At 38.6% G+C, this 19,943-nt stretch overlaps 1 protein-coding gene across 1 annotated transcript; it reads right to left on the reverse strand.

The window, feature by feature from the left end:
• Positions 1-5,245: 5,245 nt before the first annotated feature.
• NPFFR2 (neuropeptide FF receptor 2) lies at positions 5,246-19,282 on the reverse strand. Its single transcript, XM_045793476.2, has 3 exons — positions 18,946-19,282; positions 11,393-11,492; positions 5,246-6,661 (listed from the first exon to the last, which is right to left on the reverse strand). The coding sequence occupies exons 1-3, from the start codon at positions 19,271-19,273 to the stop codon at positions 5,812-5,814; spliced, it is 1,278 nt and encodes a 425-aa protein (XP_045649432.2). The 5' UTR covers positions 19,274-19,282; the 3' UTR covers positions 5,246-5,811.
• Positions 19,283-19,943: the final 661 nt, after the last annotated feature.

Consider the following 19,943-nt stretch of genomic DNA (forward strand, 5'->3'; position numbering starts at 1 on the left):
GTGGAGTGTTGAGGTCCCCTACTATTAACATATTTTTATCTATATGTCTCTTTATTCTGGTTAAGAGTTGGCTTGTGTATCTTGCTGCTCCCCTATTGGGGGCATATATATTTATAATTATCATATCTACTTGTTGGATACATCCTTTAAGAATAATATAGTGCCCTTCTGTGTCTCTAACTATAGTCTTTAGGTTAAAATCCAATCTGTCTGCTATGAGAATTGTTACCCCAGCTTTCTTTTGAGGTCCATTGGCGTGAAAGATGGTATTCCATCCCTTTACTTTCAGTCTGAATGTATCTTTAGGTTCAAAATGAGTCTCTTGTAGACAGCAAATGGATGGGTCATGTCTTTTTATCCAATCTGCAACCCTGTGACGTTTTATGGGAGCATTTAGGCCATTTACATTGAGACTGATTATTGAGAGATATGACTTTAATGATGCCATGTTGCCAATGAAGTCTTTGTTTCTATAGATTGTGACTTTCTGTTCTGTCTCACTCTTGGGGCCTTTTTACTTTTATAGAACCCCCCTTAATATCTCCTGTAGGGCTGGTTTTGTGCTTACAAAATTGGTCAATGACTGGCGATTCTGGAAGGTCTTTATTTCTCCATCCATTCTGAATGACAGCCTTGCCGGATAAAGGATACTTGGCTGCATGTTTTTCTCTGAAAGAGCTTTAAAAATGCCCCCCCCAACCCTTTCTCTCATTCGAGGTCTGTGTAGACAGGTCTGACGTAATTCTGATAACTTTGCCTTAGTACGTGAGAAATTTCTTTGCCCTGGCTGCTTTCAATACTGTATCCTTGGATCTAAGATTTGCGAAATGCACTGTGACATGACATGGTGTAGGTTTGTCGTGGTTGAGCTTGGGAGGGGTCCTCTCTGCCTCTTGCACATGAATGCTTGTTTCCTTTGCTAGATTAGGGAAGTTTTCAGCTACAATTTGTTCAAATCTCTCTTCTAGACCTCTGTTTTTCTCCACCCCTTTGGGGATGCCGATGATTCTAACATTGGAACGTTTCATTGAGTCAGTAATCTCCCATAACCTACATTCCTGAGCGTGGATTTTTTTGAGTCCAGATTCTATTTTAGCTTTTTCTTCTACTAACCCATCTTCCCAATTCGCAGATACTTTCTTCTGCCTCATTCACCCTGGCCATCAGAGCCTGTAGTTTTGAGTGCATTTGGCTCATAGAATTTTTAATTTCTGCCAGATTCACTCTCATTTCCCCCCTTAGAGATTCTATATTCTCATTAATATTTTCTTTAATAATTTTTTCAAGTTTACACATCATCTTAACCATTGTTACTCTGAATTCCATTTCTGATAATTTGGTTATATCCATATCCATTAGTTCTGTGGCAGAGTCCATAGACTCATTGTCTTTTCTTTGCTGGGGGGGATTTCTCCTTCTCGTCATTCTGATGAGGAGAGGTTGTGGGGTTGTTCAGAGCCCAAATTATTGACTGGGACCCAGGCCGTGCGCCGTTGCTTTGTAGGTATCTTAGGGATGTGGGATTCTTGATTTTTCAGCCTGCCTTCTGGGGGAGGGGCCTGCCGCGCCGATACTCAGGCAACCCTGTTTGGGTAGAGTCTCCGTGTCCCCTGCGAGGGGGAATGGGGATGGGCACTCTCTGATCCGGTATTTCCAGGCTTTTGTTCTCTGGCGGCTTTCCCTGGCGGTTTGCTGTGCCTCTTCTGAGAGTCAGAGCAGCAGTAGCCTAATCTCAGCCTCTGTCTCAGAACAGAGGGATCGCGGACCGTTCTCTGCTGATGTTCTGGCCACTATAACTCTGTTACTATTGGTGCTGCTCAACCCTGCAGCGTCCCGTGATGTGCGCCCCACACCCGGAGTCCCAGCCCTCACTTCCAGGGCCGGCGCATCTCTGTCCTTTGTGTTTCTAACACCGCCAGCCGCCCCACGCGCGCGTTCCCGGAGCTCCTGTTCTCAGTCTGGATCCAGTGAGCGCTCTGGAGCTCCGGTTTACAGTCTGGTGGCTCGCGCTCCCCGGCTCACGGTCTCAGTCTGCTGTCTCGAGGGTGCCGTCCGTGAGTCCGCCCGCTCCCCCGTGCAGGTGGCTACCGCTTCCCGGCGCCCGAGCGCGGCGGCTCCCTCCCCCTTCCATTTATCTTCCGATATCTGTGCGCGGTTTCATGGCTCCCCGCTTCATATCTCAATACTCATTGCTGGAGATGCTCATTTGTAGAGATCCAGATGTATCTTCCTGCATCTCAGGCTGATTCCATGGATGTTCAGGCTGGTCTGGTACCTATCCAGCTCGACTCAGGGGACCGGCTGAAAAAGGGGTCTATTCCTCTGCCATCTTAACTCCCTCCTCCAGACTCTAAAATTTTTAAAATATATTTTCAGAAATTATACTAAATAACCAATTTTAGAAACTAGTAATATAATTCCTGGCAAAGTTCTTTATCTGAAATTTTACTCATCATAATACTTTGTCTTTCATAGTAAAATCAAAAGTACCATTCTAAGCCCTTCAGTAATGTATTTGCTTATGAGAAATATTTAATTGAGAAACAATCGTTCTTATCAGGGAAATGTTTTATTTATTTTATTACAATTCACAGTTACAGATCATAATGTTCTATCCTAGAGGTAATGAAGATGGTAGAGTAACAAATTCATAAGAATACTTGTTCTGATATTCAATTTACTTAAAATCAGTTATTACTCACCTACATGTTCAGGACAACATGCTGAGCTCTAGAGATAAAAAGATTAAAAAGCTGCTCCTTTGACCTCAAAAGCCCATAGTTTAAAGAGGAAGACAAATACCTGAGAAAACACAGATGCTATGTACAGAGAAGTGGTACATAGTTCTTGTCCATTTTTAGCCCACTGTCATTCCTCCAGGCTCGAGACTTTCACTTACATTTACTTTTTTCCATTTTCACTTTAATTAGTGTTTATATGTTACATATATATCAGCCTCTGTAAGTCTGTCACTATGTGACGTAGGTAAAAGCTTACACACATTATTCAGGGATTATGTATCAAGTGGAGAAACTCCCTTTACTTTTATTTTTTTATCCAGTAAGAAATTTATTTTTCCACCTGAATATTTGGTACAAAAGTTACACACATGATTATTCGAAGACTAAGCACTGTTTCAAATGCCGTATGTAATGTAACTCATTCAAGGACAACCTTATGAACAGGTACTATTATCACCCCATTTTACAGATGAAGACACCAACACACAGAGGGACTAATTTGCACATATTCATGTAGTTGCTAACAAGCAGGGAACCCTTGATTTGAGCCTGTCTGCCCTTCTCTAATATCTCCCATCCCAACTACCACACATACTGCCTTTGTGCCATGCTGGCCTTAACCACTGATCATTCTGCTGATCGTTGTTCCATGTTGTGATTAGAAACTGAAACACAAAACATATCTATACTGAAATTCATATAGCTTTTTATGTTCTTTGGAGTACAACTTTCTGTATAAATTCATCAAAGCTGGATTTTTTCTTATTTTATGAATTTGCTTGCTGAAGTGAACTTGTGCTTAATCTGTACGTGGTATAATTCAATGGCCGTTATCCCACCCGTCTCCCCCCCCACACCAAACTTCCTACCCAGAGGGAGGCCATGTATCACAGCACAGGCCACCAGTCAGGTAAAGCTGGTGGAGCCGGCTGCTACCTAGAAGGGCATTCTCTATCTAGAATCCCTTACGGAGCTAGAGCACAAACCAGGCCGAGAGATGTGAATGGAAAAACTGCTTAAATACTATAAAAAAAATTTTTCTCCTATGAAAAATACGCTTCAAATGTACCAAAGAATTAACTATAAAAAAGAAAATGAAGTGTATTTACTATGTATTTTTGCCATAACAAATTACCACAAATTTAGTGGCACAATTTCTGTCCATCTATGGACCTCTGAAACTAAAGAAGCAGGTTATTTGCTCCCAAAACACAACGGTGGTACAAGCATGGAGAAATTATAGGCATATCTGTTCAAAAAGGGAGAAAATGGAAAGAAAAAAGGAGTCACCAATCCCAAGAAATTTTGAAATCCAGTCAGGCAAATTCCATTAGGTTTAAAGGTCTGGAAACAATGCTCTGTGGCTTGTGGCCTAGGTTGTCTTGAATAGGCTGGATGTTAACAACTCTGGTTGGGAGAACTCCAGAAAATGAGCATGGTGAAGAAAATATATCACCTTAGGTAATACCTGCATTGTCATAAGCGGACTATTGGTGGAAACACACATGTGAAAGGGGGTTGAAGTTGATAAAAGGTTGATGACAGGTAAGGGTTGGGGCTTAGTTATGAGTTTGAGGTTCTGGTATAGTCTAACAAAAATAATCTTCAACATCTGTACATAGTATTTTAGTAAATGAGGCCAAAGGAATGTAAGATCAAATTCTATACATAAACTTCAGAAGTTGTCCTTTCTGGTTGCAGGAAATAACACTTGTATGTTCAGATATCACAGAGCTCAATTCAGTTGAAAATTCAACAGTTATTTTCTCAAAGGCCTATAATGTTGAAAAGCTTTCAGCTTGAACCACATAAAGGACTGGAAAAACACAATAGGTCTGAACCAAGAGATTTATTTTTGTTTGCCAAACTATTTATTATATTTCAAAATTTCTAGGGACTAATCTCACCCTGGAATAAAAGCATTTACAGCTGTTATCATTACATAATTGAAATATAGCAGAATTCAAGGGTTTGCAACAGTGGTACTAATTTACAAATTCAGTAAGAGTGCCGGATTTAAATGTTGTGCCCAGCAGGAAATCTGGAATAATTGCTCCTCTTCTGTACAGACTTTATGGGAGTCTTATAATGATTGTTGAACATCTTTGGCTAAGCACTACAAAGGAGAGCTGTCATTCTTCTGCCAACTGCTGCATTATTAAAGAATTTGCTGCTTTATGTCAGAGATTCTATAAGAGAGGTGGTCAAATTGGGGTCCTGAGTCACCTCTGTAAGAAACCTGGGTTCAGGTAGGGCATGAATTCTCTTTATAAAAATATATTTTTAAAGATTTATTCATTTGAGAGAGAGAGAGAGATTGAGAGAAGGGGGAGGGGGAGAAGCAGACTTCTTGCTGAGCTGGGAGCCTGACACAGGCTGGATCTCAGGACCCCAAAATCATGACCTGAGCTGAAATCAAAAACTAATGATGCGCTATATGTTGGCTAATTGAACATAAGTTGGACACTTAACGGACTGAGCCACGCAGGCATCCCTATTTATGAAAATATTAAAAAGCCAACAATGTTATGATTTCACCAACTTTGTACTCTTTAAAAGGAAAAAATCAACCTTAAACACGAAGAAATAGTGTCTATATGCTATTTCAGTTCTTATTTCTAAGAAAGCTAAGTACATTTTAAAAGGACAGATAATTTAATTTTGTAGTCTAAAATTCCAACTCCAAAAGCAAAGATGGAATGGACAAAATGTACTCTTATGCAAAGAACTGCCCATTCATCACCATTTGGGGAAAATGGATGTGTGTGTGTGGTGTTTATTGGTATACCCATAAGACACATGCTTGACTCATACACAAATGGCTAAAATGGAAAAGTTCAAGCTCTGAAAATTGTTCCTAGAAAATGGATTTATCCAGGCAAAGTTGTATGTGAGTGTATATTTTATATACCATAAGATTGAATATGAACATAAGACTGCTTTTTTCACTTCTGTTTAGTGAGGGCTTTCAGTACATGTTTTCTTTAGAACATTCTCAGGAAGAATTGAAGTACAAAGCTACAGGAAGCAAGAGTATTTCTATATGTAACATACAGTATAGTTAAATTCATCATACCAGCTCTTTTAAAATCTCATTGCTGGGGGTGCCTTCCCCTAATTCTTCCATCATCAATTCTTGTTTGGGTTTTTCAGCACTTTTCCTACAAGGCAAATTTTCCTCATGTGCATTTTGAATGGTAGGTCCCTGGGCTAACGGAGGAGATGTATTTATGATCACATTGTCTTTAACTCTTAGGGTGTAGGTTTCCTTGGGCTTTGCTCTTTTTTGGCAGAGCTGGAGATGAAAAGCATCCTGGAAAGCACGGTGAAAATTCTCATTGAAGAAACCATAAATGATGGGATTGACACTGCTGTTGCAAAAGGCCAGCCAGTGTGCGAAAGGGTAGGCGTAGATGTTGATGACCCGCAGTTCATTTGGAGACAGGTCAGCATAGTCTGAGAGCATCATCAGCGTCCACAGAGGCAGCCAGGAGAGAATAAAAAGCAGGGCCACGATCGAGAGCATCTTAATGACCTTCTGCTTCTTCTTGGACACCATGTGCCACTGTTCCTGGTTCGGTGTGCCTGCGTGGGGCACTGTCATCTTGAAGAGTGAAATTCCAATCCTGCCATACATGATGACAATGAGGGACAGGGGAACGAGGTAGATGTTGGCAAACAGCACAGTGGTGTAGATCTTCCTCATTTCCTGATTTGGCCAGTCTTCCCGGCACCAGTAGACTGGACTGGTTGTATTCTGAGAGTTGAGTCTCACTTGGTAATATTTTTCTTCTTGTACATGTAACATTATTGCAGATGGTGACATAATGGCAATGGCCAGGGCCCAGATGACCACAATAATGACAAATGCTGTCTTGATAGTGAGCTTTGGCTTAAAAGGGTAGACAACACACCGGAACCTGCAATTAAAGGCAAGTATTAATGGAGCACTGCCTTATAACTTTGATCAAGTTGTGAATTAAATTTAATTCTCCCACTCATGTTCCCCTCAAAAACATAAAAGTTACCATTAGCAATAAAGAGGCATGCACTGATATTTTTTGTGACTGATATAAATTTCAACTCAAAATATGAACGAGTATCAGACACTATATTAGTCACTATTAATAATAAAAGTGACCATGGTAACTAGTGTATATTGAACATGAATATTTAGTAATCTGTTCCAGACTCTTTTTAATTGGTTTGCATTAATTGTCTCTTTAAACTTCCCCACTTAAAAGATGGCAAAATAGGCTTAGAGAAAGTGAAAAAAACTTTCCCACAACTACACATGATATTAACACAGGTAGTTTGGCTCCAGAGTCCATATTGTTAAACTCTCCTTCATCACCTTCTGTGCTCCCTTCCCATGTCATCTTTGTGCTTGGCCAACTGAACATTAGCAAGCATGACATAAATAGAAGCTTGAGTGATGACACAGAGGCAACCATCCAAACCATAGACTCTTGAGAAATGCTTAAGCATTTTTGTTTCAAGCCACTGTTTTGGTGGCATAATTCACAACTCTAATAGTCTGAGAGTTTCCATTACAAGTTCTGATTACATGTCTTCCAGACATTCTATGTCCTCTGGTGAGCATGGAAATTCAAGGTCAGTATATAGCGTAACTCTGATTTCATTTCACTGAAGTTTCGCTATTGTGAGTTTTGGTGTTATCACTATGATAATTATAATCATACCATACACAACTATATCATATTTTTCAAAGTACTATTACCTGTTTAATCTTGGTCGATCTGCAGAGAACTTAAACCTTTTAGTGGCTCAGCAGCAGCTCCATGTTAATTTATCTGACATATCTTCATATAGTAATTAACTTGAACATTGATTGCTCTGTTGTCCTTTGTTGCATGTGTAAAGTCTGCTGCCTTAACCTCCAAGTTTTCTTTTAGTCTTCTAATTAATGAGTCTCCCCATCTACTCACCTTTAAGTTATGGGTAACTTCATAGGCACAATTCTAGGTATCTTTTTCTTTTTTTAAAGCAACTATTGGGGCTTCAAATATTTTTTCATTTATTAAACAAAGATAAACATGATAGAAAATGCTCTCTGCCAGGAAATAGTCAATGAAAATATTGTGTAATTATGCTAAAATCATGCTAGAGTTTAGACTTGGCCACTGCATTAGTCAGGGCTCTCTAGGGAAACAGAGCCAACAGTATGTATAAACATATAGAAAGATATATTTTAAGGGATTGGCTCATGCAGTTATGGAAGCCGAGAAGGCCTAAGATCTGCAGTTGGCGAAATGGAGACACAGTAGAGCCAGTGGTATGGTTCCAGTTCAAATCTGAGGGCTTGAGAGCAGGACAGCCACTGATAAAAGTTCCAGTCTAAAAGCTATCAGGCTGAAACCACAGAAGAGCTAATGTTGTAGTTCGAGTCTGAAGACAGAAAAAGGCAGGCAGGATGAGTTCTTTCTTACTTGCAGGAAGGTCAGCCTTTTTGTTTGTATTTGGGCCTTCAACTGATTGCCCTCCCTAATTTGCGTGGCCCTTATTCAGTCTTTTACTCAGCCTATTGATTCAAATGTTCATCTCACCAAACACACCCAGAATAATGTTTGACCAAATATCTGGGCACCCAGTGGCACAGTCAAGTTCACATATAAAATTAACTGCCACAACCAGTTAAGAAAAAAAAAAAAAAAGCATTCCATTTATTTCAAGCAATGGGGGATGGTGCCTTGTTCAGGACCAGTGAGCCCCCAGAACTGAGGGGATTTGAAGAGCGACCAGAAAGAGGTTGGAGAAAGAAGGAAGGTTCAAGGATAAATCAAGGATTTTCACTTAGATTGGGTGTGTGATCCTGCCATTCCCTGGCTGGGGAAAATGAGCTTTTTGTTTTGTGGAGGACTGGTAGGGAAGAAAGTTCAATTCTGGGTCTGTTTATTTTGAGGTACTTGTTGTTGGATGTGCAGGTGAAGTTATTCAGAAACATGAAATTTAAGACTTAATCTGGAGAAATAGGTTTGGGAGATTTTTGTTGTAGTTTGGCTTCCTCCAAGAGCTGATCCTGAGAAAGGCATTTGGATGCCAGTAGTTCAGATAGAGATGAAGGTGTGGGGGTTTTAAACCAGGTCTAAATTCTTGAACATGCCTTCCAAGTCCATTGAGTGGACTTTGTGACTCACTTCTAATATATAGGATGCAGAAGGGACACTATATGACTTTCACCAGCACGCTCTCTTAGGACACACATGCCTTGCTTGGACTGACCTGAGAAGTTCAGCTACCTTGAGGCTGCCGTGCTGTGGAGCCCCTGTAGGGCCTGAGAAGCCCCAGATCTGTCTATTAGCTGTTCAGGTCTTCCCAGTCTGGGCGCCAACCCAAGGGAAGACTTGATTCCTGGTCTGATGCCAAGTGGAGCAGAGACAGGTATACATTCCCGATCAGTGAAGCTGCCCTCATCATAGATTCATGAGCGTCACGAGCCGCTGGAGTGTTTTGGGAGGTGACTTGTTCTGTTGCAACAGGTAACTGGAACTAGAGAACTGCTACACGGATGGGAAGGCAGAGAGCAAGGGTGCGTCACAGCGGGTGACCAGAGTTTCATCACTTTTTTAAAGACCTAAAACATGGCAGATAGAGATGAAAAATTTTTGGTAGGTCTATTCAATCTTAATCCTGTTCCATTTTCCTTAGAAATCGTAAAGTTGCTGTATATCCTTCCTGTCAACTTTCTTATGCTTTGACACTGTTAGTCTGCATTTACAACATTTTAAACTCTCTATTATGGCACCATATTATATGTCTCTTTGTACTGCTTTGCGATCGTATGCTTTCGAAATTTATGCATTTTGGTACACATTGACTGAGGTTAATTGATTTTAGCCAGCATACAGTTATCCATGAACTAAATATAGCACAATATTGTTTTTTTTAAAAGAAATCCCTGTTTAGGAGGCATACTAGAAACAGTGAAAGAGAAATTTAATACTAAATGTAATTAGAAAGTAAACCTGATAAGCTTAAGATTCAAGTAGAAAATGCAAAGGATATTTTTTATTCACTGTAGAGATAACCAATTTAAGGTATAGTATTATAAATATTCACAACAAAATAGTAGCATTATTTACTAGTATAAATTAGTATGCAAAAAATTAGTATAATATTAGTAACAGGATGCAAATTTTAAATTAATTTTAAATGTAAAAAGATATCTTTGGCATTTGCTGGTTAGCGTATATTGTAAATTCTATTCTCTTTACATGGAAACCAAGAAGCTAGATCTATAAGATGGGTTCTTAGATTAATAAATATTGAAAATAGAATCTACCAAGTTGTTTTTTAGGTCATTGTTCAGTTTCCCTCTCAAATATCTCTTAACTGTTCTTCCTTTCTCCAATCTTATACAACCCCAAATCCTTTGTTTTTCTAAAATGAAAGTCTAGTCATTATTCCTCTGTATAAAAGACTGCAGTAGCTCCTTGCTGTCTTCAGGACAAATGGAAGACAGGCCCATAGAAAACCCACTTGCCTCTTTCTATGACCTAATGTGTCATTCCACCCTCCCATGTTCTAGCTGGCCTGCCTCTCTGCACTTCTCTTGATAAGTATCCTCCTATTTCAAGTGCTATATATATACATCCCTGTCTTAACAGATACTCTTTCCTCTGTTTCTTCCCAAGGTTAAGTTCTAAATTTTAAGGGATCAGATATGACCTTTTCTGTGAACCCAGCACTCTCTGTCCTAAAGGTAACTTGATTGCTCTCTCCTTTGTACAGTTTTATTAGAGAGTATTATTTGTTAATGTGTCTGTCTACCTACCTACCACACCAGAGTGTGGACTTCTTCAGGCAGCACTTGATCTACTTTGGTTTATTTTTTATTTATTCATTTGAGAGGGAGAAGCAGACTCCCTACTGGTCTGGGAACCCAGTGTTGGGCTCAATCCCAGGACCTGGAGATCATGACCTGAGCCATCCAGGCACCCCTGTCTAATTTGTTTTAGATGATATACGCCCAGCCCAGTGCAGGCACATCTCAACACTATGTATAAATGAATGTATTAGTAAATTTTCTCTTAAAATCTGGATAAAATTTCAGATTTATTTCACCACAATTAGAAAATTCAAGATTCTAGTGAAAAATAGTATAATTATGATGTTATGGACTTTGCTTGTGTCACCCCAATATTCATACCTTGAATAAGGGTTAGGGTTTTAACCCTGATTGGATGGTAGTTGGTGGTAATTAGATTCAGATGAGATCAAGAGGGTGGTGTCCTCATGATGGGATTAGTGACCTTTTAAAAAGAGATTAGAGCTCTTGGTGCCACAGCGAAGATGGCCTTCTGCAAACCAGGAAAAGTTCTCTCTCACCAGACACAGAGGCTACCGGCATCATGACCTTGGACCATCCAGCCTCCAGAACTTGAGAAATTTCTGTTTTTCAGACATGCAGTCTATGGTATCTTGTTATAGCAGCCCAAACTAAGATACATATTGTCCCTAATTATTTAATTTTAAAAATGGAAATTTTAGTAGTTTTATTACAGAGCCTTTAGCAGATATATGCCATGCCCTTAGAGGAGTCGATATTATAGATGTAATTTTGGGCAGATAAAACCAAATTTAGTAGATTATACATTTTTCACTAGATTCAGATTTTAGTGCTGACTTACCTATCCACAGCTATCGCAACTAAAGTAAAAACCGAAGCCGCAACTGATATTCCCTGGATGAATCCACTGATCTTGCACATTGTGCTTCCAAAGGGCCATCCTGAAAAGGATGCGAAACAGTCTTTGAACAGATCATATAATTTTTCACCAAAAATATGAACAGAGAAGCATGAAATCAAGACTGATACAACTAAATAATATCCAGGGGAACAATCATCATTTTCATTAATATGTCCAGAGCTCCTTTTCTAGTATACTAATAATAATGTCAAAACTTAATACACTAGTGATAACATTTTAGGCACTGTAGTAAGTGCTTTGTATCTATTAACTTATCTAATTCCCCAAACAGCCTTTTGAAGGCTTTATTCTCCTCCTGATATAGACTAGGTAATAAATACACAAATATCACATTCCCTGCCATGGCTAGTTAGCATATTTAGGGTGCCAGGTGTATGATTCCAGAGCCTAAACCATTAACCCTTATGCAATAAAGCCCTTTAAGACAGGAAGAATATTTTGGTTTTATAATTTGGAAATATACCCCATAAATTATGAGGAACAGGAGACACATGTAGAATAAGATTAGTGTTCATACATAATGTAATGAGACAATCTACCTCAGAGGTACATTGTTATAGAGTGAATGTTTGCCCCCCCCATTCAAATTCATAGATTGAAACCTTAAGCCCTAATGTATTTGGAGGAGGAGCCTCTGGAAAGTAAATATATTTAGATATTGCCACATGGGTGGTGTCCACATGATGGGTTTAGTGCCATTAGAAGAAGAGAGAGAGCTTTCCTTTCCATGAAGATGCACTGAGGAAAGGCCATGCAAGCACACAGCAAGAAGGTGGCTGTCTACAAACCAAAAAAAAGGACCCTCACCAGGTCCTGACCATGTTATCACCCTGATCTCAGAGTTCTAGCCCCTGAAATAGTAAGAAAATAAAGGTCTGTTGTTTAAGCCACCTAGTCTGCAGTATTTTGTTATAGCAGCCTGAGCTAACTAAAACATAGAGCACTTTTCAAGAACGAAAGCAGTCTATTTGAATTACTTCCTAATCAAACCTCATTTACTGGAATGTTTATAACAGGTTGATATAACCACCCCTCTGCTATTATAGGAAAGTAATATTCTTCCACTAGTAACTATTCTAGTTACCAAAAGATAAATTTTAAGAATCTGAGAAATATAAAAGATCATGCAATTTATTTTTAAAAAGTACTTTTACCTAATTTAAAATATTCCCCCAAATATATATAATCCAAGTATATCTAAAAAAAAAATTGTCATCTATCCAGACCATCTTAAAATAAATTCTTGAGTGACTCTACTGAATAGAAACCAAGAGAGAGCATGTTTTCCCAGTCCTAAAATTTGGCTGTTACAATATTAAACAAAAGGGAGTGTGAATAGCCTTTGGTCAAAAATAACAAGCATATGATTTATCTCACCTCTCTCACTAAATTCCACTAAAATGAAAGCACCAGGGAAAAGAGAGCTCGAATAGAAAGAATGTGAAGCTAGGAAAATAACACAATTGGCTGAATTATGTAACCAGATGCCACTTGCTTTTCCTCTGGCCAGCAGAGGGATGGAAGTTACTGAGGAAATGGAAGCACAGGGGTTCTAGACTCTGAGTCACCAGGTGCAATTGGAGTGGGCACAAGGATTAAGTAAAAATATATGCTCTGCATGCAGTACTGTTGCCCAGGGACCCACTGAGCTCTGGAATACAGCAGCCAGTCTTATGATTCCTATGGCAGTAGATCAGAGAATTTCCTTCTGGGGAATGTGATCCTTCCAAGAACACTGATGTGCAGATTTTGACAGTTGTGGATTTCCCAGTGAATGGCCCAAACTAATGAAGCTGAGAGTGGGCCTAACCTCAAACCTAAGGCACACAGACAGCCACACTGTGTCTCACTTTGAAACACAAGCTAAGTAGCAATTGACATGAGGGAAACCTCAAATATAACAAATAGGAAAAAAGAAACTTAGAAAACCAACATAAATCAGGTAGATGAAAATAGCCAGATGTATCCAAAAAAAGGAGAAAGGACACAAATAAAATCACAAATGAGAAAAACCAACACCGCCGAAATATAAAAAAGTTATAAGAGAATATTATGAAAGACTATATGCCAACAAATTAGACAACCTAGAAGAAATGGATAAATTCCTCAAAACATATAACCTACCAAAACTGAAACAGGAAGAAATAATAGAACATTTGAACAGACCAGTTACCAGCAAAGAAATTGAATCAGTAATCACAAAACTCCCAAAAGGGTCCAGAACCAGATGGTGAATTCTACCAAACATTTAAAGAAGAGTTAATATCTAGTCTCCTCAAACTATTCCAAAAAATGGAAGGAAAACTTCCAAATTCATTGTATGGGGCCAGCATTAACCTAATACCAAAACCCGATAGACACCATAAAAAAGGAGAACTCTAGCCAGTATGTCTGATGAACACAGATGCAAAAAGCCTCAACAAAATACTAGCAAACTGAATCCAATAATCCATTAAAAAAATGATTCACCACAACCAAGTGGGATTTATTGCTAGGTTGCAAGTGTGGTTCAATATTCACAAATCAATCACATGATATATCACATAAATAAGAAAGAATAAAAACCATATCATTTCAAGAGTGGCATAAAAAGCATTTGACAAGAGTCAATATCCATTCATGGAAACAACCTTCAGCAAAGTAGGTTTAGAGGGAATACACTTCAACATAATAAAGGGCATATATGAAAAGCCCACAGCTAATATCATCCTTAATGAGGAAAAACTGAGAGCTCTTCTCCTAAGATCAGGAATAAGGATGTCCACTCTCACCACTTTCATTCAACATAGTACCATAAATCCTAGCCACATCAATCAGACAAGAAAAATAAATAAAACACATCCAAATCAGTAAGGAAGAAGTAAAACTTTCACCATTTGCAGATGACCTGATACTCTATACTGAAAATCTGAAAGACTGCCAAAAAACTGCTTGAACTGATACAAGAATTCAGTAAAGGATACAAAATCAACATACAGAAATTTGTTGCATTTCTATATACTAGTAATGAAGCATCAGAAAGAGAAATTAACAATCCCATTTACAATTGCAGCACAAATAATAAGATACCTAGGAAGAAACCAAAGAGGTAAAAGACCTGTACTCTGAAAACCATAAAACACTGATGAAGATGACACAGAGAAATGGAAAGACATTCATGCTCCTGGATTGGAAGAATGAATATTGTTAAAATGTCTATACTCCCAATCCTTATCAAAATACAAACAGCATTTTAAACAGAACTAGAACAAACAATCCTAAAATTTGTATGGATCCACAAAAGGCCCCAAATAACCAAAGCAATCTTGAAAAAGAAATGCAAAGATGAAGGCATCACAATTCTGGACTTCAAGTTGTATTACAAAGCTGTAGTAATCAAAATAGTGTGGTACTGGCACAAAAATAGACACATAGATCAATGAAACAAAATAGAAAACCCAGAAACAAACCCACAGTTGTATGGTCTGTTAAACTTCAACAAAGGAGGAAAGAATATCCAGTGGGAAAAAGACAGTCTCTTCACCAAATAGTGTTGGGAAAACTGGGCCACTTTCTTAGACCATACACAAAGATAAACTTGAAATGGATTAAAGACTTGAAATCATTAAAATCCTAGAAGAGAACACAGGCAGTAACTTCTCTGACATCATAGCAACTTTTTTCTAGATATGTCTCCTGAGGCAAAGGAAACAAACAAACTATTGGGACTTTATCAAAATAAAAAGCTTTGGCAAAGTGAAGGAAACAATCAACAAAACTAAAAGGCAACCTATGTGATTGGAGAAGGTATATAAAGAACTTAAGAACTTACCCAAAAAACCAAATAACCCCATTAAAAAATGGTCAAAAGACATGAACAGACATCTCTCCAATGAAAACATACAGGTGGCCAATAGGCATATGAAAAGATGCTCATCAGCATTACCATCAGGAAAACAGCCCAAGTGTCCGTTGATTGATGAATGGATAAAGAAGATGTGGTATATAAAGAGATGATAGATGGATAGATATAAAGATGTGTTATGTGTGTATACACACACACACACATATATATGTATATATATGCAATGAGGTAGATACATGTGGTATATGTATACGTGGTATATATGCAATGTGGTATATATATGCGATGTATATATAGATATGCAAAATGCTATGTGTGTCTATATATATGCAATGTGGTGTCTATATATGCAATGTGGTGTCTATACATGCAAAGTGGTGTATGTATATCTATATGCATGCAACGGAATATCATTCAGCCACAAAAAAGAATGAAGTCTTGCCATTTGCAACTACTTGGGTGGACCTAGAGAGTATAATGCTAAGCGAAGTAAGCCTGTCAGAGAAAGACAAATACCATATGATTTCACTTCTATGTGGAATTTAAAAAACAAAACAAGCTAGCATAGGACAAAAGAGAGACAAACGGAGAAACAGAGTCTTAACTATAGAGAACAAACTGATGGTCATCAGAGGGGAGGTGGGTGGGAGGATGGGTTAAGTAGGTGATGGGACTTAAGGAGTGCACTCGGCATCACGAGCACCACGTAATGTAATTCTTGACTCACTGTATTGTACACCTGGAAGTAATATAACACTTAACTGGAATTAAAATAAAAACAAATCTTAGATATGTTTTATCGATGAAATGTGCATGATAGTATAAGAAACATGCAGAAAATAAAAATAGCTCAAAGACTTATAATGTCTAGATGAGAAAATCTTTGAAAATGGAAAAATAAGGAACAGAAAATGAAAAAGATTTAAAAAAAAACAGCAACCCAGAACCTCCAATATCTAATAGGAATTGAAAAAAGTAAAATGGAGGAGAATTATACAAGAAAATTTCCCAGGATTAAGAGGCATTCTATTTTTGATTGAAAGGACCTGGTTTGTGTCCAACACAATAAGTGAAAAAAAGACTTTTCCAAGCCATAATTGCCTTGAAATTTAGAACACAAAAGATAGAAGCCCTAAGAGTTTTCAGGAGAAAAAACAAAATTCAAATCAGGATAAAAGCAGCAAGAGTCTAATGTCATTAGATTTTTTAGCAGTAATATCGGGTTTCTCAGCAGTAACAATAGAGACATCTCTTAAAATGTCCAGCCTTGACCACTTTATCCAACTAACTGTAATCAAATATGAGGGCAGAATAAAGATAATTGCAGACAAACAAGATCTTTTTTTTTTGAATCTTCATGCACACTTTCTCAGGAAGGTGATAGACAAATAAACCAAGAAAGACAGGGAATTGAGCACAGAGAGGCAGAGGCTCAGGGAAGGGACATCCCACCGCAGTAGCTGCTGAGCTCTGTTCCTGAGGAGCAAGATGTCTGAATAGGAACAAAAGAGTAGAGAGCACGGTGGTGCTGGTGGTGTGTGTGTGTGTGTGTGTGGGAATCTCTAGAAAAAAGATGCAATTCACAGGTTGCCTGATATGTTTGAAGGTATTTACAAGAAGGTAACACTCCTGGAAGAGAATTTGAGGATATATTACTTATAGGTGCATAGCCCAAACGAAGCAAATCAAAATATGATGCCCTTATTAAATCCAAGAAAACATTTTATAAGAAAGAAATATCCTAGCACTCAACATGCCTCAGCAGGGCTAAGACACATGTAAAAATAGGAATATATACTCTGCATACGGACTTAACAAAACTATAATTACGTTGGGAAAATGAGAGGAGGCAGAGTGTGAATGTGTATTTGTATGTCTATATAGATGCGTCGGATTGCATTTGTACATAATTCCAGCCAATCCTGCTTTCCCAGCTTCACATTCGCAGGATCTGACAGTTTTTATGCATTTATGTTCTTTTGTTCTATGTCATTTTAGTGGAGTCTGGTGAGGGAAACTACCTCTTGTGGTAGGAAAGGATTAAGACAACTAAAGTACATCTCCCCCGGTGCAAAGATAATACATGATAATGGAAACAGGTTGCTTAGAAATAGGAGAGTAACTACGGAAAATAAAGGCAAGATGCTGAATGTGGCTGCCTCCTGCAAATGGGAATCAGGGGTAAAGAAGGGCAATAATATGTATGGAGAAGTTGAGATGATGATTTCATTATAAATATTTATAGGAGGGAGAGACTGAGAGCATTTCTTACTGGCAAAATAAGTTTCTTGAGAGCAATAACAATAATTTGAGTCAATTCTTTCACTCTTTTTGCCTAGCACAGTATCTTAAAAATGTACATTCTTTGTTTTAAAAATGTACATTCTTAATATTTTTTTAATGCTAGACCTCACAAAAATGCAGAATCTATGAGTAAACATGCTAGCTAGAAGAGGCACTCTTCAACTCTCCCTGGCTCCCACTCCGGGGAAAAGAAGGAAACAGAAATCAACTCTAAAGAAAAACCTCTTATTCTTCAGTAAACCGATAATGCTATGAAAGGCTAAGAACTATGACAGGCCTCATCTGCTCTAAATATTTTTGCTATGCAATTATTGTATCATTTTTAAAATTTATTTAAATTCAATTTAATTAACATATAGTGTATTATTAGCTTCAGAGTAGAATTTAGTGAGTCATCAGTTGCATGTAACACCCAGTGCTCATTACTTCAACTGTCCTCCTTAATACCCATCACCCAGTTACCCCATCCCCCTACCTACCTCCCATCATTTTTTTTCTTACATAGATTTGGAATATGAATATCTTGAATACTGTTCATTAATTAATACATTAAACACTTATTAAGCAGGTACAATGCACCAAAACGGTTCTGGGAGCTGGAGATACACTGCCCTGTACTTCCAGAGTATGCACTGTAGGTAGAGAAGTGGTCGTACAGGCCAGGACTCTAACGTAGTACTCTAACCACTGCAATGTGAAGTTACTTGTGTTGCATACGTACATTATCACTGATGAACTACCGCTTTTTTTTTTATTATAATATGTTAGTCACCATACAGTACATCATTAGTTTTTGACCACTTTTTGAGAAATCATTGGGACTGCTGCTCCATCCTCCCTCAAAAACAATTGGAAATCTCCCTCGCTAACCACAAGAGGGCCTCAATATCTGCTTGTTAGATTGAAGACACTGGATCAGCCGAAACCAGACTTACCACTTCCTTGAACTTTACAGTGCATACTATTACCAATATTTCTACCACATTATATGTGCCCTGAACTATACCAAGCAAATTTAAAGCCTTTATAAGAAATGTTAGATCTCATTCTCTGATGACCTTCAGTGAATACTCCAAAAATGAGTTTCTTCTCTTCATCTCTGTCACCTGCTTTATTTTTATCCCCAATTCTTACTAATTTCTGACTACTTATACTATATCAATTTGTTTATTGTCTGTCTTCTCCTCTAGAATGTAGACCCTATGAGGGCAGGTACCTGGAGCAATTCTTGGAACTCCATAAATATTTGCAAATGAACGGATGGCCCTGCCAGGGGACAGGCATTTCCTCCTACCATCCTTGCATTGTACACAAGTCAACGTACCTGCTATAATATTGTCCAGCAGTGTGATAGGCATACAAAATATGCCAACCAGTAAATCACTTATTGCCAGGTTCAAGATGAAGAGATTAGTGACTGTGTGCATATGTTTGTTCCTCATTACTGTAAAGCAAACCACTGTATTTCCCACCATGCACAGGAAGAAGATCAGAAAGTAGGAAATAATGAAGATGGCTGCCACTTGAGGCTGGTGAAGATAGTAGTTCACGTAGGTGATATTGATATCTGAGTATAGGTGATACTTTGTGTCATTGACACTCCAAATGTCATGCCAGTTTTCTGAAGAGTTTGAGTCCCATTTCTCACTCATGATGGACCTGAACAACGGAGAGGTAGAAAAGACGAAGCATAATTAAAAGCCAGTAGAACATAAGTTCTGTACCTGAGTTTAAAATTCAGCATCTGTCTGTGAGCAGAAGTCCATCTGTGGAGCTGTGGGATCCAGCACCGAAGGCCAAAGCTGTGGAGTCGTTGTCTCACCCACCTGTGCACTGAGTAAGAGTCAGACCGACCTCATATGGCTGTGGAACCAGCAGGAGCCCATGAACTGGCCCCAGTCCCTTCCACCACCATGGGATTAAGTCTGGACAGGGCTGAATTGGGAAGATGAGTGAGTCTCTGTAGAAGTACAGGTTTCCTGAGGAGAGATTCCAGCACTCTCTTGGAGCAAAGCCAACCAAAACCAGAAACAAGTCTGGAAGCACTGGGGAGGGGAGAAGGAACTTTGCCAGTGCCACTTTCTCCGATCTGGCCCTGATTAATAGCTAATATTGGGGGAAGAATCGGTGGACTTCTTTTCACTGGAAAAAAACTGGGTTCCCATTAATCTGTAATCTGAAAAAAAGAAGAAAGCCATGGTCCTGAAGGATACTGCAAGTGTTACTAATGCATGGTGTGCCAGATGTTGCAGGAGTCTCTGCTGCAGCTAACGCGTATGCTGGAGGGTCTGTAATTTCGTTGGTAAAATTAAATGAAAACCA

This window comes from Ursus americanus, chromosome 8 (genome assembly GCF_024610735.1).
Source record: "Ursus americanus isolate L20-20 chromosome 8, mUrsAme1.1.p, whole genome shotgun sequence".
Classification (NCBI taxonomy): Eukaryota; Metazoa; Chordata; class Mammalia; order Carnivora; family Ursidae; genus Ursus; species Ursus americanus.

Excerpts from the sequence above, each read along its gene's own strand:
- NPFFR2 (XM_045793476.2), bottom strand. The coding sequence starts at position 19,273 with ATGAGTGAGAAATGGGACTCAAACTCTTCAGAAAACTGGCATGACATT. Across the intron at positions 11,493-18,945 it reads GCTGGACAATATTATAGCAG|GATGGCCCTTTGGAAGCACA; the intron begins GTACGTTGACTT and ends CATCCTTTTCAG. Across the intron at positions 6,662-11,392 it reads GTTGCGATAGCTGTGGATAG|GTTCCGGTGTGTTGTCTACC; the intron begins GTAAGTCAGCAC and ends CTTTAATTGCAG.